A 24132-nucleotide genomic window follows, 5' to 3' on the forward strand; every position below is an offset into this window, starting at 1 on the left:
GGATCTCCTCAAACACACTAAAGATTGCAGGGAGTGGTACGACACATTCTGCAGGACTTCATTCTATTTTCATGGCCTCTATATAAACATATGAGGAATATTTGATGTCTCTGAGCCACCTGTACTCACCAGAGTTTAGAAAAAATAAAGGGGATCTCAATGAAACCTATTGAATATTGAAAGGCCAAAATTGAGTGAATGTGGAGAGGATGTTTCCTACAGTATAGTGGGTGTGTCTAGGACTAGAGGGCACAGCCTCAGAATAGAGAGATGTCTATTGAACCGAGATGAGAAGGAATTTCTTTAGCCAGGGAGCGGTGAATCTGTGGAATTCATTGCCACAGACAGCTGTGCAGGCCACGTCACTGAGTATATTTAAATTGGAGGTCAAAGGTTACAGGGAGAAGGCAAGAGAATGGGGTTAGCCATGATGGAATGATGGAGCAGACTCGATGGGCAGAGTGGCCTAATTCTGCTTCTATGTCTTATGAAGATACTTTTACATAGCTACAGTGGGAATGCTTGAGGTCCAGGTGAATAAATTGCTGCTACTTCACCTCTTGCTGAGAGTCCTCCCCTCTCACTATGCCTGTGTGTCCTCTGCACTTCCTAGTATGCATGCTGTATTGAAGAAGGAAGACAATGTAACAGAGGACCAGGAAGTCCACATTCTCATATGTTAGAACATAGAACAGTACAACACAATACAGACCCTTCAGCCCACAGTGTCGTGCTGACCTTTTAGCCTCATCCAAGATCAATCTAACACTTCCCTGCCATGTGGCCCTTGATCTTTCTTTCATCCACCATCTTACTTAAGTGTCTCTTAAATGTCCCTAATGCATCTGCCTTTACCACCACCCCTGGCAGTGTGTTCCACACACCAATCACTCACTGTGTTAAAAACCTACCTTCCCTTCCCCCACTATACCTTCCTCCAATCACCTGATGCTGCCTTGTATTCACCATTGTCACCCTGGGAAAAAGTCTCTGGCTTGCTACTCTACGCCTCTTATCAGCAGTATCCTGGTAAATCTCCTCTGCACCCTCTCTAAAGTTTCCACATCCTTCCTATAATGAGGCAACCAGACTGAACACAATACGCCAGGTGTGGTCTAATCAGATTTTTATGGACCTGCAATGTTACCTCACGGCTCTTTGGCTTAATCCCCCCAGTAATGAAGCAAACACACCATTTACCATCCTATCAATTTGTGCGGCAACTTTGAGGGATCTATAGTCATGGCCCTCAAAATCTCTCTGATCCTCCTCACTGCCAGGAATCCTGCCATTACCTGTGTAATCTGCCACTGTGACATTTGTGAATGCCCCACGCCAGGTCAGCTTCAGTAGCAGAGTAGTTGCTGGATCGTGCAGAAGTATACAAAATTATGAGGGGTATAGTTGGGGTGAATGCTAGCAGGCTTTGCTCCCTCAGGCTGGGTGAGACTAGAACTAGAGGTCATAGATTTAGGGTGAAAAGTGAAGCATTGAAGGGGAATCTGAAGGGGAACTTCTTCCCTCGGAGGACGGAGCAAGAGTGTGGAACTAGCTGCCAGTGCAAGTGGTAGATGGGAATACTTCATATAACAAGGTCAATGGTAACATTCGAGAGAAGGTTGGATAGGTAGATGGATGAGAGGGATATGGAGGACTATGTTCTGGATGCAGGTAGATGGGACTAGACAGAAGATGAGACTGGCATGGACCAGATGGGCCGAAGGCCCTGTTTCTGTCCAGTTATGTTTTTGCACGTTGCACCAGTCAGCCATTCTTGTCTGGCACATGGTGTCAGGATTGGTCTCCTTTCGGATTAACCAGGTCACGATAGGAACGTTCCTGACCCAACCCTTTTTCTTTTATGAGGCCGAGTGGCTAGCTCGACGCTCAACCCGGCACAGATGGAAAGCGTGCTCAGGGGGTGGCCCGACTTGGATTCGAACTCGGAAACCTTCACTCCGGAGTCCGGCACTGATGCCATTGCACCACCAGCCAGCCTTCTGTCCAGTAATGACACAGCACGCGAACCCTTTAACACTTGTAAGTGTGTTTCAAGTATTAAAAGTGTTAAGAATAACACAAAACATAATGCATGGACAGCATTTGATGCCTGTGGGCCCATAACTCGATGGAGCTCAGGAGGATGAGCAGGGATTATATTGGAATCTATCAGATGCTCAAAGGCCTGGACAGACTGTCCCATTAGTAGGAGAGTCTAGGATCGGAGGCCACAGCCTCAGAATAAAAAGAGAGGAGGAGTAATTTCTTCAGCCAGAGCATGGTGAATCTGTGGAATTTGTTGCCAGAGAGGACTGTGGAGGCCAAGTCAATGAGACTGATAGTTTTTTGATTAGTAATGGGTTAAGAGTTAGAGAGAAAACAGAAAAATGGGTTATGTCACTATTTATTCTCCTGCCTTCCCGTCATTAAGGGCTCTCCCCTTCCAGGATATGCCCTCTTCTCAGGCACAGGAGGGACAGGAAAACCCACATTCAACGTCTTAGGAACAACCATTTCCCCTCCGCCATCAGATTTCTGAACAATCCAAGAACCCATGAATACCACCTCACTATTCCCCTTTTTATTGTAACGTACAGTAATTTTTGTCTTGCACTGTACAGCTGACACAAAACAAATTTCATGACACATCATTTACAATAAACCTGATTCGGAATGGGGTTGGGAAAAACAATTAAGCAGAATTGGTAACCCTATCATCAACCATGGGGGGGTGGGGGGTGGCACTGTAGCATAGTGGTTGGTGTAACACTATTACAGAGCCAATGGCACGGTTCAATTACCACCACTGCCTGCAAGGAGTTTGTACATTCTACTCATGACCTCGTAAGTCTCCTCGAAATGCTCAGTTTCCCTCCCACATTCCAAAGATGTATGAGTTAGGGTTTGTGAGTGATGGGCGCATTGTGTTGGTGCTGGAAGCACCACCAGCACAATCCCCACTGATTAGATTTGAAGCAAACTACACATTTCACAGTATGTTTCAATGTACACCTGGGAAATAAAGCTAATCTTTACCTTTATAAAGCACCTCCTATCAAATGATGAAGCAATTAGGCTTGGCTCTAAAATAGTTAGAGCCAGTTGCTACACCATCTGCCATTTTTATTTTGTCCTGGAAATGTTTCTTTGGTCTGTTTTTAAATACTGGTCGTCAGTTTGTTGGACAAAAGCAAGTGCACACAGCAAGTGAAGGGTGACTGGCAAAGGAAGAAAGGTTGCTATTCATTTTCTATATTAAACACGCCAGCAGCTATGGTGAGAATGCTGGATTGAATACAAGTGCCATTTAATACATGAGAAGATTACAGGCAAGAATAACAAGTCACTTTTTCATTCCATCCATCTTTAGCATGGACTGCATTTCCAAGGACAGCTTCCAAATGTGAAAGCAGCATTAGGAATCACTAATAATAAATGCTTTTGAGTTCACTTTTAAAAAAAAGTATCACACACTCCAAATCCTCATGCAGTTTTGTTTTTATTGCTGGCAGTTTACAATGGCAGTTTACAAGAAAACAAGGTTTCAAGACATTTTTAAATCTTGCATTACAGGGCAATGTCCTAACTGCCAGCATCCAGGCTTTGAGGTTTAAAGACCTTTTAAAGGCATTATCAGCAAAACTTTGAAACTGCAGTTGCTCAGCTGCATTTCCACTGCAGCCTTTCCCTGCAGGAAAATACAGAGTAAAACACATTGTTAATCCACTCTGACATGTACAGAGAAGCATTGTTATAGTCCACAGAAAGAAAAGGAACACACTGCATCTCTAATGTTTCCTAAGAACCGCTAAGTGGCCTGTGCTTTAAAATCCTGCAAGATAAATTCCCTTTCATGGGAAAAATAGCTTTTAGCTTAAGTTAAAGTCACACTTATTAATTCAAAATTGATAAATTAAAAACCTTTTTCATAAAATATGCATAAATACTACGAACATTTAAGATCAATAATTAAAATGTCAAAGTGTTTTAGGATTTCATGTGTTGATTTTCATCTTAAAACGTAAAATCACTAGAATTAGAATTCTAGCTCATACAGTCAGTTAAATATGCATCTCTCATTTGCATACCTAATCTCTAGATATGCAATTAACCCAATGACAGTAATAGAACTATTAAGACCACTTATCAAAACAAGTTTTCAAGTCAATCGAATATGAGAAGAAAGCTCTAGGGACAAATTTAAAGTCTTGAGAATATTTAATAAATCTCAAGTCACAAGTGAACCCTCTCCTTATGACTCACTTTACAGTGATTTTAATACATGGAACTTATCTTGGTGGTCAAGTGGACCCCTGGGCTTCCAATGTGTCTCCAGTCCAGACACCAGTGTACCTTCGGTTGGTTTGAACAGCTCCAACCCAAGACAATATAATAATAACAACCCATTTGTAAATGCAAAACATATGGTGGTTAAGAGGACGTCTGGTATGTTGGCCTTCATTCATCGGAGAATTGTGTTGAAGAGCCGCAAGGTAATGTTACAGCTCACATAAAAAATGGTTAGACCACACGGAGTGTTGTATTCAGTTCTGGTCATCTCATTATAGGAAGGATGTGGAAGCTTTAGAGAGAGTGTAAAGGAAATTTACCAGGATGCTGCCTGCATTAGAGAGATGACCTTGAGGAAAGGTGAGACGAGCTAGGGCTTTTCTCTGGAACAAAGGAGAACGAGACGTGCAATGAACTAGTACCTTTATCTCTAATGTAGCAATGGCTAAATCAAGAGGGTATAATTTTATGGCAATTAGGTGAAAGTATAGGCAAGTTGTCAGAAGGAGGTCTTTTTTTTTAATACAGTGAGTGGTGGGTGTGTGGAGTGTACTGCTGGGATGGTGGTAGAGGCAGATACATTAGGGGCATTTAAGACTCTTAGATGGGCACATGGATGAAAGAAGAATGGAGGGCTACATGGGAGGGAAGGGTTAGCTTGACCTTGGAGTAGGTTAAAGGATCAGTACAACATTGCAGGTTGAGGGGCCTGTATTGTTCTATGTTCTATAAGGATAGAAGAATGTGGAGGTTTTTGGGAGGGTGTAAAACAGTTTTACCAGGTTGCTGCCTGGATTAGAGGGCACGCGCTATAAAGGAGAGGTTTGCCAAACTGGTTGTTTGCTCTAGAGCAGCAGGGAACTGGGAGAGACCTGACAGAAGCTTTTGAGGTTATGAGAGGCAGAGACAGAATGGATGGCCAGCAGCATTTCCACCACTCCCCCTCCACAGAGTGGAAACATCTAATACTCGACAGCATGCATTTAAGGCGAAGAGGGGCAAGTTCGAAGGAGATGACTAGGCAGAATTTTTTTTTTGTCACAGAACAGTGGGTGCCTGGAAAATGCAGCCAGAAGTGGGAGTGGAGAAAAGTACAACAGAGGTGTTTAAAGTATTCTTATATAGGAGAGATCAGATGTTGTGTAGACGGAAGGGATTGGTTTAGTTAGGCTTTTAATTACCAGTTTAATTAGATTGACACAGCTTTGTGCTTCTGTTCCTGTACTAGTAAAGATGTCACATGTATATCAAAACATAGTGAAGTGTGAAGTGAAGTGAAGTGAAGTAAGTGTGTCAATGGCCAACGGAGTAGGAGGATGTGCAGGGGACCGACCGGAGTTTCCTCCGGGTGCTGCAGTTTCCTCCTGCATTCCAAAGACGTACAGGTTCGGGTTAGTGAGATGTGGGCGTGCTATGCTGGCACCGGAAGCAATGTGGCACTTGTGGGCTGCCCCAGCACGTCCTTGGACTGTGTTGGTCATTGACGCAAACAGTGTGTTTCACTGTATATTTCGAGGTACACGTGAAAAACTAATTTAATCACTTTCTCATGCTTTTCTCATTCTCCCAAAGTTTCAGAGCAACTGAACAACAGGGGCCCCCTGCGATTTTCATGGGAACACAGGAAACATCACCTGTGAACCACTAGGGGGAGTCAAGGACCAGAGGGCACAGCCTCAAAATAATACCTCCTTTTCAGAGAGAGGTGAGGAGGAATTTCTTTAGCCAGTGGGTGGTGAATCTGTGGAATTCATTGCCACAGACAGATGTGGAGGCCAAGTTATTGGGTATACTTAAAGTGGAAGTTGATAGGTTCTTGATTTGGTAAGGTTACAGAGAGAAGGCAGGAGAATGGAGTTGATAGAGAAAATAAATCACCCATTATTAAATGGCAAGGAATATTCAATGGACCGAAAGGCATAATTTTGTTCCTGTGTCTTATTTCCATCAATTTCCTACAGATTCTCCATTCACATACACACAATGGGATTAGTTGCCAATTAATCTAAAAAAACCTGCAAGACATAATGGGAACCCCAGCAACTGAGGGGAAAGCCACACAGTCAAAGAGACATACAGCACAGAACAGGCTCTTTGACCCACTGAATCTCTGCTGACCACCAACTACAGGGAGAATGTGGAAACTCCACACAGATGGAACCAGCGGTGAGGATTTAACCCAGGTCACTAAGTGGCTGTACAAAATGAATATCTAAAGTATAATAAAAGTTCACTTGGAGGTAATTAGGAATAGTTAACAAGGTAGGAAAAATTACCATATTCTGCAGAGCTCTAAGCAATTTACAAGGTATGGTAGAAAATTTGTAGACATTTCACAACTTTGAACACAAAAAAAATAGTCTCACTCTGTCTAATATAGAAGTACAAATATTTTTTTAAATTTAGACCATAAGCCATAGGAGCAGAATTAGGCCATTCATCCCATCGAGTCGTCTACACCATTCCATCAAGGCTAATTCATTATCCCTCTCAATCCCATTCTCCAGCCCTCCCCCCCTTAATTTTTGATGCCCTTACTAATCAAGAACCCATCAATCTCTACTTTAAATATACAGAATGACATGGCCTCCACAGCCATCTGTGGCAATGAATTCCACAGGTTCATCACCCTCAGGCTAAAGAAATTCCTCCCCATCTCTGTTTGAAAGAGACGTCCTGCCGCCCTGAGTCCGTGCCCAGTTTTCAGCCTGCACTCTGAGTTAATGTGTGTACAAAAGGGTCTTGCTCCTCTCCAACTCCTTCCTCATCCTCCTTCCTCGGTTCACAATAACCCCTCTCGCCTTTTTGAAAATCTCCTCAAAGCCCAGCTTCACAACTGCTATTTCAATCGATTCTCTGTGATTGGCTCTGTCATAGTATCAAATGTAAACTGTTGTTTTAAAAACATCATCCGCAGTTCTACACTAAAAATTACAAATTTCACAAGATACGCCAGTGATATTATACCTGATTCTGATTCTAACCTACGACATACGTAACAGGTCCAGCCAAGACTATTACACAAACTATATTATACAGATAAAGGTAAACAACACTAATTCAATCAGTACTGGCCAGTAAATTACGATTGGCAAAGAAAGTCATCGTCTGTGACACATCTACCTGCATGTGGCTAGTGCATTTTGTGAAACTGAACTTCTTTTGAAAACTAGATTGCAAATCTCAGGGTAGGGTACATTTTGGAGAACCATCACAAGATTATGTTCGAAGTGAATACTGTGAGCAACCTGGTGTCAAGATGGTGTCTATATACAGCTCCATGCTCACACCTGATACCAACATTCAGTACAGTTAGTGGTCTGGCTGTGGAGTCACAGCATGAACCCTTGATGATCTTTTTCTCTAACTCCAGCAGACTGGGAGAGCTGATGAAAACCCAAATCTTTCTTAAATCCTTTCCCTTACTTTCCTCTCCCCTAAAAGGTCACCAGCCCATTCCATTAAAGCTCCAGTCATATCAGCAGGCTTTAATGGTCGCAACGTCTCTCAGGCCAAAAGTAACACCGTTACTCAAATCCCAATCGGACCCCACTAAAGGATACACCAACTGGCTACTCAAGTAACTCAATCCAGAGAGAAACTGAGCAGGAGACGACACTAAAATTTCCAGCTTCACAATGGGGCAAAAGCACAGCTGAACATGTTCCCAGCACGGCCAGTTTCAGCTCGCTGGATTCCATACACTTAGTGGCCACCTTATTGGGTACAGGAGTGGGACCCATTGTGGTCTTCTGCTGCTGTAGCCCACCCACTTCAAGGTTCAATGTGTTGTGCATTCAAAGATGCTCTTCTGCACACCACTGTTGTAACGCTTGGTTGTTTCAATTGTTGTCATCTTCCTGTCTGCTTGAACCAGTCTGACCATTCTCATTAACAAGTCGTTTTCACCCAAGGAACCTCCACTCACTGGATATTTCTTTGTTTCTCGCAATAATCTCTGTAAATTCTTAGAGATCGTTGTGCGTGAAAATCCCAAGAAAACAGCAGTTTCTGAGATACTCAAACCACCTTGCCTGGCACCAACAATCACTCCACGGTCAAAGTCACTTAGATCACATTTCTTTCCCATTCTGATGTTTGGTGTGAACAACAACTGAACCTCTTGACTATGTCTGCATGCTTTTATGCATTAGGTTGCTGCCACATGATTGGCTGATTTTTACATTAATGAGCAGGTGTACCTAATAAAGTGGCCAGTAAGCGTATATAACTACTCATAAAATGATTAAAGCATAGGCCTGAACTGCCGCAGGACTGATATGTTCGTCCACGTGCTTTCCAGAACGTCACTTAATCTGAGCCATCCCTTCGACGTGAGGGCTGCTGGGCGTGCCTCCGCACAGGTCTGTCCAGAGAGCAGCTTCGTGCTGCAGGGGCGTCCTCCGAGGATAGAACGTGTTGTGAAGGTTGTAGTTCAAGATGCAACTCAAGGACGCCATGTATATATCGGCAAAGCGCGAGAGCCGCCGGGAGAAGTAGGTGGGGTTGTGGTGGGTTCGGAAAATGCTCCCAAACTGGGGGTTGAAGATGGTCTTGGTCAGTTCCCTGAAAGAGCAAAGAGGTGGTCAGCAGCTGGAACACAAATAAATACACACCTCAACGCTACATTGGAGGGCGACACATAGTATAGAGCAGGGACTCTAACCTTTTTTGTGTCATGGACCCCTGCCATTAACTGAGTGGTCTGTGGACCCCAAATTGGGAACCCCGATATACTGTGTGCCCATGATCCTCGTGTAGTGTCTACAACAGATGCTGCCTCGAGAAGACAATATTCATCACAGATCCCCAACATCTGGACCATGCCATCCCCTCATAGTTATCATCAGGCAAGAGGCACAGAAATCCCTTAGCACCAGCTTCAAAAACAGCTACTTCCCTTAAACCATTTGCTTCTTGAACCAACTAATCACTAGCTCAGTTCAGCAACACGATGATCACTTTGATCATTTTGCATGTGGACTTTCTTTTTGTTTTAGTTGTGTTATTTCTTGTAACAATTGTGTATAATAATTGTGTACATAAGAACAGAATAGGCCATTTGGCCCATCAAGTCTGTTCTGCCATTCTATCATGGCTGAGTTATTATCCCATTCAATCCCATTCTCCTTTCTTCTCCCTGTTACCTTTGACACTCTTCCTAATCAAAACTCTAATTAACTTGTTTTTTTGTGAATGTTGCTTATCTGATGCTGTTGTAAGTTTTTAATTGCACCTGTGCACACATGGACTTGTGTACATAGAGGCATAAGAGTACTACAACAGAGAAACGGACCCTCCGGCCCATCTAGGCCATGTCAACCCGATCTTCTGCCTTGTCCCATCAACCTGCACACAGACCATGTTTCTCCACAACCCTTGTATGCATGTATCTATCCAACGAAGCATCGACTCTTTATTCCTTTCCATAGATGCTGTCTGACCTGCTGAGTCGCTCCAGCATTTTGTGTGAGTTACTCTGGACTTGCAGCACCTGCAGAATCTCATGTTTGCCTAGCGGAAATTCTCTTAAATGTTACAATGGTATCTGCATCTAACATGTCCATTGGATATGCCAATAAGCTTGACTTTGACTTAGGTTCCCGTGTCACACAACAGTTGCTTATCTGTCTTAGTTGGCCAAATGGACAGACATTGCAGCCACAACAATCCTTAGGAGAGTGAAGTCAAGGCTTATATCGCTAGCATCTTCAGTCAGATGAGGAGAAAAGGCCATTGGGATTAATACTACATCACTGATGGGAAAAACTACTGGGAACATCAAGGACATTAAAACTGCAAAATTGAGAGGCTCTCAGACCTAGTTCTTATATCCTGATGAAGGGCAGATGCTGCCTTACCTGCTGAGTTCCTCCAGCATTTTGTGTTACACTCATACAACAGAAAGATCACGATTAACTTTAACTTCTTAGCGGTGTTGTTCATAAATGAAGATGCTAGCCACCTCAACTTGTCTCTGTGCAATAATTTTACCTACTCACGTACAACTGCACTGCCCACTCACCTCAGCTGGTTTCGCTCCTTTATCCATTCTTGTAAAACCATCCGGGACTCTGCATCTTCATAAACCTAAAGCGACATTTTAAAAGGCACAGGTTAACTGAATACATAGGGCCAGTTCGAGTCAGTTATCACAGAGGTCAGCAGCCTGGACTCCCTCAATCATCACTTCACACAACCGTAGCCTCAAGTAGAGAATTCAATCATCATTTCACACAGCCGTAGCCTCAAGTAGAGAATTCAAACAAGAGCCAAGATTCGTACTGGAGGTCATTTGGGTTCAGATTCATTTTTTTATCACATGCACAGTTTATCAAACAGGAAGTCACTGACTGCAAGTCCTAATCTAGGTTAAATATGCTAGTGACTTCATCCCCTATAGTGCAGGAGAATTCTGGGAGACTTTATACAGGTGTACAAGATGATAAGGGGTATAAATAGGGTAAAATGCATGCTGGGTTTTCCCCCTCAGGCTGGGTGAAGCCAGAGGTCGTAGGTTTAGGGAGAAAATGAAATATTTGATTTCAATCTGAAGGGGTATCTTCTTCACTCAGAGGGTGGTGTGACTGTGGATCGAGTTGCCAGTGGAAGTGGAAGATGTGGGTTCAATTGAAGAGAGATTTCCCTCTTTAAAGATTAGCTTTATGTACATTAAAATATACAGTGAAATGTGTTGTTTGCATCAACGACCAGCACAGTCCGAGGATGTGCTGGAGGCAGCCCACAAGCGTTTCCTTGTGTCCAGTGGTCACATAGCACGCCCACAACTAACCAGCCCTAACCCACATGTCTTTGAAACATGGAAGGAAACCGGAGCACCCAGAAAATATCCCATGCGGTTACAGGGAAAACATACAAACTCCTTACAGACAGCGGTGGGATTTGAAAGCAATCTTACAGTTGGCGCTATAAAGTGTTACTAATAGGCTACTGTACCACTCCAGTGGTAATATGCAAGAAAAGTCTGGATGAGAAGGGTAGGGAGGGTTATGGTCTGTATTCAGGTTGATCGGACTAGGCAGAAGACCAGGCTGGTATGGTATGAAAGTCCTGCTCCTGTGAGGTCATGCTCTATGACTCAAAGGGAGAGATGCATAAAATGGACTTTGACTTTTATCATACCATTTTAAAAATGGCCTTGAAATTTAAAAGACCATAACCCGCACTCTGGCCACTTTATTAGGTACACCTGTATATCAGCCAATCACTTGGCAGCGGTTCAATGCATAAAAGCATGCAGACATGGTCAAAAGGTTCAGTTGTTGTTCAGACCAAAACTGTGATCTCGGGGACTTTGCCAGTGGAATGATTGTTGGTCCAGATGGGGTGGTTTGAGCATCTCGGAAACTGCAGATCTCCAGGATTTTCACACACACCAGTCTCTAGAGCTTGCAGAATATGATGCAATAAACAAAACAAATCCAGTGAGTGGTAGTTCTGTGGGTGAAAATGCCTTGATAATGAGAGGTCAGAGGGGAAATCGCCAAACTGATTCAAGCTGACAGGAAGGCGACAGTAACTCAAATAACTGCGCGTTACAGCAGTGGTGTGCAGAAGGGCATTTCTGAATGCGCAACACATTGAAACTTGAAGTGGATGGGCTACAGCAGCAGAAGACCAGGAACGTACACTGACTGGCCACTTTATTAGGTACAGGAGGTGCCACCATTTATCAATTGATTGCTAACCAACCAAAAGATTTAAGATAGAAAAGCTCTCATAGACATGTACACTTTAATTTCCTGGTTTTCTCCCAGGTCAAAGGAGGACACTGATGAAATGTTAGATCTATGCCAAACCTATTAATAATTTGAAGCCACTCTCTTTACCACTGTTGCTTTAATGTTTCTAAATTTGCTGGTGAGAATGTCAGACACTCACCTGCACGCGCTCAAGCAATCCTGTAAGACCCTGCAGCCACACGACCACCTCATTGTACTCCTCTGTATTCATAGTTTTAATCTCCGATCGCAGCTCGGGGACAATTGCTCCTGTCCTCCACCCATGCTTCAAGGTCAAATCCTTCAATGGCAACAGAGAAGACAGTGTGAACTTGATAGTTGGCCATGGTGCCCATTTCAGGGCTGTATGACTTCAAAGTTCAAAGCAAATTTATTATCAAATCACATATATTTAAAACAGACAAGTGCAAGGTGTTGCACTTTGGTAGGACCAACCAGAGTAGGTCTTACACAGTGAACGGTAGGACACTGAGGAGTGTGGTAGAACAAAGGGATCCGGGATCTACAATTCATTGAAAGTGGCGTCATAGGTAGATAGGGTTGTAAAGAAAGTTTTTGGCACTTTGGCTTTCACAAATCAATGTACTGAGTACAGGAGATGGGATGTTACGTTGACGTTATACAGACGTTGGTGAGGCCTAGTTTGGAGTATTTTGTGCAGTTCAGGCCACCTACCTAGAGGAAAGATGTAAATAAAGTTTGAAGAGTACAGAGAAAATTTACAAGGATGTTGTCAGATCTGGAGGGCCTGAGTTATAAGGAAAGATTGATTAAATTAAGATTTTATTCCTCAGAAAGTAGAAGATGGAGGGTTCAGTTTAGTCCATTTTGGTAGAACTCAGGATTAGGGAGGGTGCAGTGTTGGGTAATGAGCCAAGCCAGGTGACTGATCTTTCAGTGGGTGAGCAGTTAGGGAACAGTAACCACAACTCCTTAACTTTCAGGATAGGTATAGATAAGGATAGGTATGGTCCTTGTGGGAGGGTCTTAAATTGGAATACGGCAAATTACAAGGGCATTAGGCAGGAGCTACAAAGCGTTAATAGAGCACACCTTTTTACTGGCAAGTCCACATCAGACATGTGGAGGGTGTTTAAAGATCAATTGTATGGAGTACAGGAAAGGTATGTTCCTGTTACAAGGAAGGACAGGGATGGAAAGATAAGAGAACCTTGGATGTCCTGAAAGGTGATTAATTTAGTCAAGAAAGAGGAGAAGTATGTAAAGCTTCTGAAGTTAGGATCAAACAGAGCACCTGAGGAGTGTAAAGAAACCAGAAAAGTACAAATGAAGGGAATTAGGAAAGCCAAGAGGGGTCACAAAAAGTCCTTGTCAAGTAGGATTAAGGAGAATCCCACGACATTCTATACATACATCAAGAGGATAACTAAGAGAGGGTGGAACCACTCAAGAATAAAGGGGGGAACGTTTACTTGGATGCAGAGAATGTGAGTGAGTCTTCATGAGTACTTTGCTTCAGTACTTACCAAGGAAAAGGACATGGTGGGCCAGGAGATCAGTGCTGAGCATATAAATATGTTAGGGAGTTTAGAGGTCAAGGAGGAGGAAGTGTTGGGTCTCCCAATAAGTATTATGGTGGATAAGTCCCCAGGGCCTGATGGGATTTACCCCAGGTTATTGAAGGAGGCAAGAGACAAAATAGCTGGGGCCTTGATCCGTGTCTTCATGTCCTGCTTAGGCACAGGCAATGTCCCAGAGGACTGGTGAGCGGCTAATGTTGAACCTCTATTTAAAAAGGGAACAAGGGAAAATCCTGGAAACTATAGACCAGTGAGTCTCACATCAGCTGTAGGGAAAATGCTGCAGAAAATTCTTAGGGATAGGATATATGAGCATTTGGAAACTTATGGCCTAATTAGGGAGAGCCAGCATGGTTTTATGCAGGGCAGGTCATGTCTTACCAACTTGATTTGAGTTCTTTGACAAGGTAATGAGAGAGATTGATGAAGGTAAAGTGGTGGAATTTGGCCATATAGATTTTAGTAAGGTATTTGACAAAGTCCCTCATGGGAGGCCAATCCAGAAGATTAAGATGCATGGGGTCTGCACTAAGTTGGCTGTTTGTCTTCTATGCAGAAGCCAGCTCTGAATCCAGAGGTAGTGGTTGAAGGGACTTATTTGAGCTGGACGTCTGTAATTAACGGTGTTCTACAGGGATCTGTGTTGGCGCGTAGCCAAGTGGTTAAAGCGTCGGTCTGGTGATCTGAAGGTCGCTAGTTCAAGCCTCAGCTGAGGCAGCCTGTTGTGTCCTTGAGCAAGGCACTTAACCACACATTGCTCTGCGACGACACTGGTGCCAAGCTGTATCGGCCCTAGTGCCCTTCCCTTGGACAACATCGGTGGTGTGGAAAGGGGAGACTTGCAGCATGGGCAACTGCCAATCTTCCATACACCTTGCCCAGGCCTACGCCCTGGAAACCTTCCAAGGCGCAAATCCATGGTCTCATGAGACTAATGGATGCCTATTATTACAGGGATCTGCTGGGACCTCGAGTTTTTGATGTATGTAAATGACCTGGATGAAAATGTAGAAGGGTGGGTCAGTAAGCTTGTGGATGATACCGAGATTGGTGGAGATGTGGATAGTGTAGAGGACTGGCAAAGAAAACAGCACGATATAGATCAGTTGCAGATAAGGGCAGAGAAATGACAGATGGAGTCTAACCCAGATAAATGTGAGCTGTTGCAACTCAGAAGGGAAAATGCAAGGAGATGATACACTGATAAGGGCAAGACCCTTAAGTACTGCTGAGCAGAGGGATCTTGGGATCCAAGTTCATAGCTCCTTGAAAGTGACTACACAGGTTGAAAGGTGGTTAAGGCAGCTTATGGAATATTTACTTTTATTAGTCAAGGCATTGAGTTCAAAAGTCAAGAGGTTATTTTACTACTTTATTGAGCTCTGGTTAGGCCACATCTGGAGTATTGCATACAGGTCCCACTAAAGGTATGATATTGAGGCTTTGGAGAGGAGGCAGAAGAGGTTTACCAGGATGCTGCCTGGTTTAGAGGGCATGTACTATCATGAGAGGCTGGACAAACTTGGGTTGTTTTCTCCGGAGTGGTGGAGGCTATGGGGAGATCTGAAAGAGGTTTATAAGATTATGAGAGGCCTAAGTAGAGCAGACAGGGAGCATCTTTTTCCCAGGGTAATACCAGAGAGCATGCATTGAAGGTGAGAGGGGGTAGCTTCAAAGGGGATGTGAGAGGCTGAGAGGCAAGTTCTTTTACTCAGAGTGGTGGATGCCTCGCTGAGTAAAATGTGCTTTCTGGTATGGTGGTAGAGGCAAATACATTTGATACTTTAAGAAATGTTTAGGTAGGCACATGAAGATGAGGAAGATGGAGGAATATGGACATTGTGTAGGTAGGAAGGATTAGTTTTCAGCAGTTTTTGATCTACTCTTTAGCTGGTTCAGTGCAACATTGTAGGCCAAAGGGCCTGTTCCTGTGCTGTACTGTTCTACGTTCTCTGCTCTTGTGAGGTGAGAATTGATAGTATACAAAATTAATAGGATATAAATAGGATAAATGCAAGTAAGCCTTTTCCACTGAGGTTGGATGGGACGACAACTAGAGGTCATGGGTTAAGGGTGAAAGGTGAAAAGTTTAAGGGGAACATGAAGGGAAACTACACTCAGAGTGTGGAAAGAGCTGCCGGTGCAAATGGTGCATGCAAGCTTGATTTCAACATTTCAGAGAAGTTTGGATAGGTACATGGATGGTAGGGGTAGGGAGGGCTATGGTCCGGGTGCAGGTCGATGGGAGTAGGTAGTTTAAATGGTTCGGCATGGACTAGATGGGCTGAAGGGCCCATTTCTCTGCTGTAATTTTCTATGACTATATGCCACCATATGCTACCCTGAGATTCATTTTCTTGCGGGCATTCACAGCAGACAAGAAATACAACAGAATCAATGAAATATTAAACACAAAGACTAACAACCAATGTGCAAAAGACAAACTGCAAATTCAATAATAATAATATGATATAGAAAATAAACTTTTTTGAGAAAATCAGTTGTAGAGTCCTTCAAAGTGACCTCACTCCTCAACAGTTCAGTGTTGAGGTGAGTGAAGTTTTCCATAAGACCGTAAGGCATAGGAACAGAATTAGTCAACTCGGCCCATCGAGTCTGCTCTGCTATGGCTGATTTACTATCCCTCTCAACCCATTCTCCTGCATTTCATTCTCAGAATCATTTTCACGAGCCTCCTCTGGAGCTTCTCCAATGCCAGCACATTTTTTTTTAGATAAGGTTATCAAAACTGTTCATAATAATCCAAATGCAAACTCACTAATGCTTTATAAAGCCTCAGCATTACATCCCTGCTCCGATATTCTGGTCCTCTTGAAATGAATGCTAACATTGCATTTGCCTTCATTAACACTGACTCAACCTGCAATTTAACCTTTAGGGAATCCTGCACGATTACTCCCAAGTCCCTTTGCACCTCTGATCTTTAAATTTTCTTCCTGTTTAGAAAATAGTCCACGCCTTTATTCCTTCTACCGAAGTACATGGGCATACACTTCCCTACATCATATTCCATCTGCCACTGTGCCCCATCTCCTAATCCGTCTGTCCTTCTGTAGACTTCCTGCTTCCTCAACACTAAGAAAACCATGCTGACTTTGGCTTACTTTATCATGCGTCTCCAAAAACCTCAAAACCTCTGAAGTCAAGCTAACTAGCCTATAATTTCCTTTCTTAAGCCTCCCTCCCTCCTTAAAGAGGGGAGTGACATTTGCAATTTTCCAGTCCTCTGGAACCATTCCAGAAGCTAGTGATTCTTGAAAGATCATTACTAATGGTTCAGAGCACTGGGGTGTAGTCCATCTGGTCCAGGTGACTTATCTACCTTCAGACCTTTCAGCTTCCCAACCACCTTCTCCTCAGTATTAGCATCTACATTTAAATTTATGCTATACTGCTAGTGTCTTCCACAGTGAAGACTGATGCAAAATACTTATTAGGTTTGTCCGCCATTTCTTTGTCCTCATTTACTACCTCTCCAGCATCACTTTCAGCGGTCCAATATCTACACTCACCTCCCTTTTACTCTACATATCTGAAATAAACTTTTGGTATCTTTGAAATTATTGGTTAGTTTACCTTCATATTTCATCTTTTCTCTCCTTGTGTTTTTTTGAAGTTACCTTCTATTGCTTTTTTAAAAGCTTCCCAATTACAGTGGCATGCAAAAGTTTGGGCACCCCGGTCAAAATTTCTGTTACTGTGAATAGCTAAGCAAGTAAAAGATGAACTGATCTCCAAAAGTCATAAAGTTAAAGATGACACATTCTTTTCAACATTTTAAGCAAGATTAGTGTATTATTTTTGTTTTGTACAATTTCAGAGTGTAAAAAAGGAAAGGAGCACCATGCAAAAGTTTGGGCACCCCAAAAGATTTGAGTTCTCAGGTAACTTTTACCAAGGTCTCAGACCTTCATTAACTTGTTAGGGCTATGGCTTGTTCACAGTCATTATTAGGAAAGGCCCGGTGATGCAAATTTCAAAGCTTTATAAATACCCTGACTCCTCAAACCTTGTCCCAACAACCAGCAGCCATGGGCTCCTCTAAGCAGCTGCCTAGGACTCTGAAAATTAAAATAAATGATGCCCACAAAGCAGGAGAAGGCTATAAGAAGGTAGCAAAGCATTTTCAGGTAGCCGTTTCCTCAGTTCATAATGTAATTAAGAAATGGCAGTTAACAGGAACGGTGGAGGTCAAGTTGAGATCTGGAAGAGCAAGAAAACTTTCTGAGAGAACTGCTCGTAGGATTGCTAGAAAGGCAAATCAAAACCCCTGTTTGACTGCAAAAGACCTTCAGGAAGATTTAACAGACTCTGGAGTGGTGGTGCACTGTTCTACTGTGCAGTGACACCTACACAAATATGACCTTCATGGAAGAGTCATCAGAAGAAAACCTTTCCTGCATCTTCACCACAAAATTCAGTGTCAGAAGTTTGCAAAGGAACATCTAAACAAGCCTGATGTATTTTGGAAACAAGTCCTGTGGACTGATGAAGTTAAAATATAACTTTTTGGCCGCAATGAGCAAAGGTATGTTTGGAGGAAAAAAAGGTGCAGAACTTCATGAAAAAAACACCTCTCCAACTGTTAAGCACGGGGGTGGATCGATCATGCTTTGGGCTTGTGTTGCAGCCAGTGGCACAGGGAACATTTCACTGGTAGAGGGAAGAATGAATTCAATTAAATACCAGCAAATTCTGGAAGCAAACATCATACCATCTGTAAAAAAAAAGCTGAAGATGAAAAGACGATGGCTTCTACAACAGGATAATGATCCTAAACACACCTCAAAGTCCACAATGGACTACCTCAAGAGCTGGTTTAGGAGCCTGCTGTTTGAAGGGTAATAACTGTTCCTGAATCTGGCAGTGTGGGACCTAAGGCTCCTGTACCTCCTTCCCAGTGGCAGCAGCGTGAAGAGATCATGGCCTGTGATGATGGAGTTCTTGATGACAGATGCTGCTTTCTTGTGGTAGCGCTCCTTGTAGACGTGCTCAATGGTGAGGAAGTTCTTGAACCGACCTGCACAACCCTAACACCTCCTCAGCAACAGGACACTACAGACCACCTCTCGCACGACCATGGACTTGACTGTTTTTTTTTGTATTAATTAATTTTTATTTTACTTTTTATTTAGTAACAGGCTCTTCTGGACCATGATCTCACAACACCCAATTACACCCATGTGACCAATCAACCAATTCCACTCAGAGAAAACCTACATGGGCACAAGGAGTACAAACTCCTTACAGACAGCGGCAGGAATTGAATCCAAGTCACTAGTGCTCTAATAAAGCTACACAAACTGATAAACTATCATGCCGCCCCAAGTATAATGTCTTGCTTTACATCGTCTTTTTGATTTTCTTCAGTGTTTTCTATAATTCAAATCATACATGCATTATAATACCTATATATATTCTGAATCTACAACCATATGATGGTGTTGCAAGTAAGTTGTTTCATTGTACCTGTACCTCACCGTACTTGTGCACGTGGAAATCATCTTCACTTGTCAGCCCTCTGCCTGTCGAGGCATTGAGTTCAAAAGTCAGGAAGTTATGTTGCAGTTTTATAAAACTCTAGTCAGGCTGCATACAGTCGTCCCACTATAGGAAGGATGTTGGAGAAGGAGCAGAAGATGTTTACCAGGATGTTGCCTGGATGAGAGGGTATGTGCTATAGTGAGAGGTTGGACAAACTTAGGTTGTTTTTTCTGAAGTGCCAGAGGCTGAGGGAAGATCTGATAGAGGTTTAGAAGATAATGAGAGGCATAGATAGAGTAGACAGACAAGATATTTTTCCCAAGCGTTTCAATGGCGAATACCAGTGGGGGGGTGCAATTTCAAAGGAGATATGAGGGGCAGGACATTTTTAACATAGAGAGTCATGGGTGCTTGGGGTGGTTGTAGAGGCAGAAATATTAGAGACATTTAGATAGGCACATGAATGTGAGGGAAATAGAAGGATACAGGCATTGTGTAGGCAGAGAAGAGATTAGCTAGCCACTTGATTACTAATTTATTTGGTTCAGCACAACACTGTGGGCCAAAGGGGTCGTTCCAGTGCTGTATTGTTCTATGTTATGTGTTCCCGTGGACTGCAGGTTTCGCTCAGGTTAATGTCAATCCCAATTCCCTGATTTACTTCATTTCTACCGTTCCCTAAGGCACCAGGCTCATGACAGCTTCCCAGGTGCACCAGGAGCCTGTGTCCCACACCGCCACATTCAGGAACAGTTATTACCCTTCAATCATCAGGCTCCTGAAACAGCATGGATAATTTCACTCACCTCAACTCCGAACTGATTCCACCAACTATGGACTCACTTTGAAGAACTCAAGAGCTCTCCAACTGATTTTCTGAGTACTATTTATTTGCACAGTTTGTCTTCTTTTGTACATTGGTCATTTGTCTGTCTGTTTGTGTGTAGTTTTTCAATTACTTGACTGTATTTCTTTACTATGAATGCCTGCAAGAAAATGAATCTCAAGGGAGTGTATGCTGACATATACGTACTTAGAGAATTAATCTACTTTGAACTTTGAGGAAGTCTTTCCTCATCGTCTCTTTTATCTGATGCCCATCATTTGAAACCTGTGCTCATAGGTTCTTAACTGCCTTGTGAGTATTTCATCACAGCAGTTAACATGTCTTCCCACGCTACCTTCCTCCTTACTTCTTGTTTCAGTAACAGGTCAACCTCATCAGAATATGATAATCCAGTTAGAATAAGCAATGATATAAACAACATTACACCTTGCATAGTATGTGGATTTTTTGGTCTGTGATCTTAAGTTCATACTTACAGCCAGGTCACTGTAAATGTGATCCCCAAAGTAAAGCACCTTTGAACCAATCCAGCCAGTGAGTTTTAAAAATTCATACAAGTTGCCCTAGGGGTGAAAAGCATTTCCAAGATTAGAATATTATGAAGACACAAGAGACAGCAGGTGTTAGAACAGAAGCCATAAATAATGCTGCTAGAGGAATTCAGCAAGTCAGGCAGCATCCGTGGTGGGAAATGGACACTCAACGTTTCAGGTTGAGACCCTCCATCTCGACCGAGTTCCTCCAGCAACTCATTGAGATGCAATGGTTATATCCAAATGTCCATGTTTGCCAAATCCCTCGCCTCCCCATCAAAGGAAATTAGCAAACTAGAAAAGAAAATCAAAGGACTACATTTGTGTAAATTTAAAATAGAAATAGAAAATGGCGGAAACATCAACAGGTCAGGCAGCATCTGTGGAAAGAGTTAACGTTGTAGCAGGTCATTGAATCGAGTCTTCAACCTGAAATAGTAAAACTGTTCCTCTCTCCACAGATGCTGCCTGACCTGTAGAGTGTTTCCAGCATTTTCTGCTTTTACCTCAGATTTCCAGCAATTGCGAAATTTTGATTTTCAGATCATCTCCCCAGTAACTTAGCTCTATGTTCAAACTTGTTCAATTCTATTTACTTCACATCTGTTTGTGGGAGTTTGCTGAGAGCATATTGGTGTTAATTTAGGGTGCAGAATTGTTGTTTTCCTTGTAGTTTAACTTCTCTATTTTAATATAATCCCTTGCACAGCTGCTTTTGTACTTCTCTAGAAGCTTCTTAGTTTTTCTGTAGCAGGTTTCATGCAACTCGAACCTTACTTTTATATAGGCTCATTGTTATCATTGAAATGTTATCATTTTAGTCTGAGCTAGCTTTTGTATAAGATAACCACAACTTCTTTGTTCTTTTCTTCTTTCTTTGATCATTCTTTGTTCTTGTAACACTCAATGAAATGGCCAGGTAATGTAGTGGCTATCACAACACTTTACAGTACCAGTGACCCAGGTTCAATTCTCATCACTGCCTGTAAAAAGTTTGTCCATTCTCCCCGTGACCAAATGGGTTTCCTCCAGTTTTCTCCCGCAGTCCAAAGATGTAGCGGTTGGTAGGTTAATCGGTCATTGTAAATTGTCCCATGATTAGGCTGGGGTTAAATAAGGTGATTGCTGAGTGGTGTAGCTCGAAGGGCCTATTCCGTGCCATATCTCAAAAAATCAATAAAGCTTTCTGCCACTTACGCACAGGTGGGAGGGGAGCTGGATGGGGGGAATTATATACAGTGTTTTATACACAGTGAAACACACATAAGAAAATATCAGTCCATAGAAATAAGTAAACTTCCATCATTTAATAAAATGGATTATGAAATTCTAATAATGAAACAAAATCTATATTTAAGTCTAAATCTCGTTGAAATAACACAATTATTCAATACATACTCACACAATGAATTCTCAATTTGCTGCATCATCTACTTTGTTAACTTGATTTATTTAATTATTACATTTTTAACCCCAGAAACAAAACCCTAATTTGAACTAATGGGCATTGAAAAATCTGAGCTTCCTTTCAATGGAATAAATTTCATGCTTCTTACGGATGGCCAGTTTTATCCCCAGCAGTTACACTCAGTGTCCACTTTATTCGGCATCTAATGGTCTTCTGCTGCTACAACCATCTAACTCAAGGTTCAACATGTTGCGGGTTCAGACATGCTCTTCTGCACAACACTGTTGTGGTATCATGTAGTTATTTGAATTAATGTCGCCTTCCTGTCAGTCTGACCTCTCTCATTAACAAGGCATTTTCGCCACAGAACTGCTGCTCACTGGATTTTTTTTGGTTTTTCACACCATTCCCTGGAAACTCTAGAGACTGTTGTGCATGAAAATAGGAGATCAGTAGTTTCTGAGAAACTCAAGCCACCCCATCTGGTGCCAACAATCATTCCACGGTCAAAGTCACTTAGATCACATTTCTTCCTCATTTTGATGTTTGATCTGAACAACAACTTGACCATGTCTGCATGCTTGTATGCACTAAGAAGCTGCCACATGATTGGCTGATTAGATTTTTGCATTAACGAGGTGTACAGTTGTACCTAATAAAAAGGCACTGAGTGTATATCATGGACTGATCAGAACCAGACTGTCAAATGCTTGGCAGCATACACACAGTAAGCCATTTCATTTTGACAGAGAAATTAATGGTTTTGTCGTCAATTTTGACGAACAGTACAGAGTTTTCAATTATTTGAGACACCAAGTCAAATGAATCATTTGAGTAAATTTTTATGAACCACTTTCCATAACTTATCATAAAAAAGACCTGGATTAAAACTGAATTGATCCCGTTATCATAATAAATTACATCATCATCCTAATAAAATAGAATAGCATGTGTACTAAGTGCAGTTAAAATGTAACAATAATGGATAGCAAAATATTACCTGTTTGTAGATTTTCCCTTTCTCCAGTTTGGTGATTTTATCCCAGTGCAGTTTATCTTTTGGGTTTGCTCTCCTGAAGGGCCTAAAGAAAAATAGAACAATTTAATTTTCAATGCTAGTTAAAGCAAGGATATAATGCTGAAGCTTTGTGCGGCATTGGTTAGACTGCACTCCCAATATGGTGAGCAGTTTTGGCCCCCTTATCCAAAGGAAGGATGTGCTGGCATTGGAGAGGGTCCAGAGGAGGTTCATGAGAATGACGCTAGAAATAAAAGTGTCAATGTATGAGGAGTATTTGATGGCTCTGGGCCTGTACTGACTGGAGTTCAGAAGAATGAAGAGGAATCACATTGAAACCTATTGAAAATTGAAAGGCATACATAGAGTAGACGTGGAAAGTATGTTTCCTATAGCAGGTGAGTCTAGGACCAGAGGGCACGGTTTCAGAATAGAAGGACGTCAGTTTAGGACAGAGATGAGGAGAAACGTGTTCAGCCAGAGGGTGGTGAATCTGTGGAATTCATTGCCACAGACGGGTGTGGAGGTCATTGGGTTTACTTAATGCAGAGCTTGACAGGCTCTTGATTATTGACAGTGTCAAAGGTTGTGGGGAGATGACAGGGAATCGGGTTGTGAAGGAAAATAAATCAGCCATGATGGAATGGTGAAGCAGACTTGATGGGCTGAATGACCTAATTCTACTCCGATGGGTCTTATGGTCTAAGCTATAAGGCACTTCACTAAAGAGGGTGTATTTAATCCACCACACAAAAACAGAAGTGCATGCAGCTGTGGAGTTGCTCCTCAACAACCTTATTGCACTGACCTTCGCCTGTCATTGAAGAACTCTGGCTTCTCTGCTTGAACAATGATGATATCGAATAGATCACGCCAATCTTTGCCAACAATGTACTGCATTCCTTTATTGCTGTTGCACAGTAAACATATAGAGCAAATGCATCAGAAACATCTCACCATAAAATACTGGAAAAATCAGCTATGCCTAAGAACTTCCAACTCTGGTCAAAGCAATTTTTTTAAAAAATCTGCAACATAGCCTTTCACTTATCAATAAATCAAAAATCCTACTCACACAAAACTATAAGGGCTGTTGGTAATAAGGAACAGTTTCTTGCCATTGTTGATCAACCTTCCCAGCACAGCGCCTGTCTTCTCCTCGTGAGATATGTACTTTTCTGGTTTGTAAAGGAAGACACCATGTGGTTAGCCTGCACGCAACTTGCA

The 24132-nt window shown here is 42.4% G+C and overlaps 1 protein-coding gene across 1 annotated transcript in view; it reads right to left on the bottom strand.

Annotated features, from left to right (window-relative positions):
- Window positions 1-3340: 3340 nt before the first annotated feature.
- Window positions 3341-24132, bottom strand: part of nt5dc3 (5'-nucleotidase domain containing 3) — a 74840-nt gene continuing 54048 nt past the window's right edge. Inside the window, exons 8-14 of the mRNA XM_063058394.1 lie at window positions 23981-24083; window positions 23714-23815; window positions 22888-22969; window positions 20423-20509; window positions 12193-12333; window positions 10316-10380; window positions 3341-8856 (exon numbers count right to left, since the gene is read on the bottom strand). Coding sequence (XP_062914464.1) covers window positions 8598-8856; window positions 10316-10380; window positions 12193-12333; window positions 20423-20509; window positions 22888-22969; window positions 23714-23815; window positions 23981-24083 — 839 coding nt within the window. The 3' untranslated portion in view covers window positions 3341-8597. The remainder of the gene's footprint in view (window positions 8857-10315; window positions 10381-12192; window positions 12334-20422; window positions 20510-22887; window positions 22970-23713; window positions 23816-23980; window positions 24084-24132) is intronic.

This window comes from Mobula hypostoma, chromosome 9, assembly GCF_963921235.1.
Source record: "Mobula hypostoma chromosome 9, sMobHyp1.1, whole genome shotgun sequence".
Classification (NCBI taxonomy): domain Eukaryota; kingdom Metazoa; phylum Chordata; class Chondrichthyes; order Myliobatiformes; family Myliobatidae; genus Mobula; species Mobula hypostoma.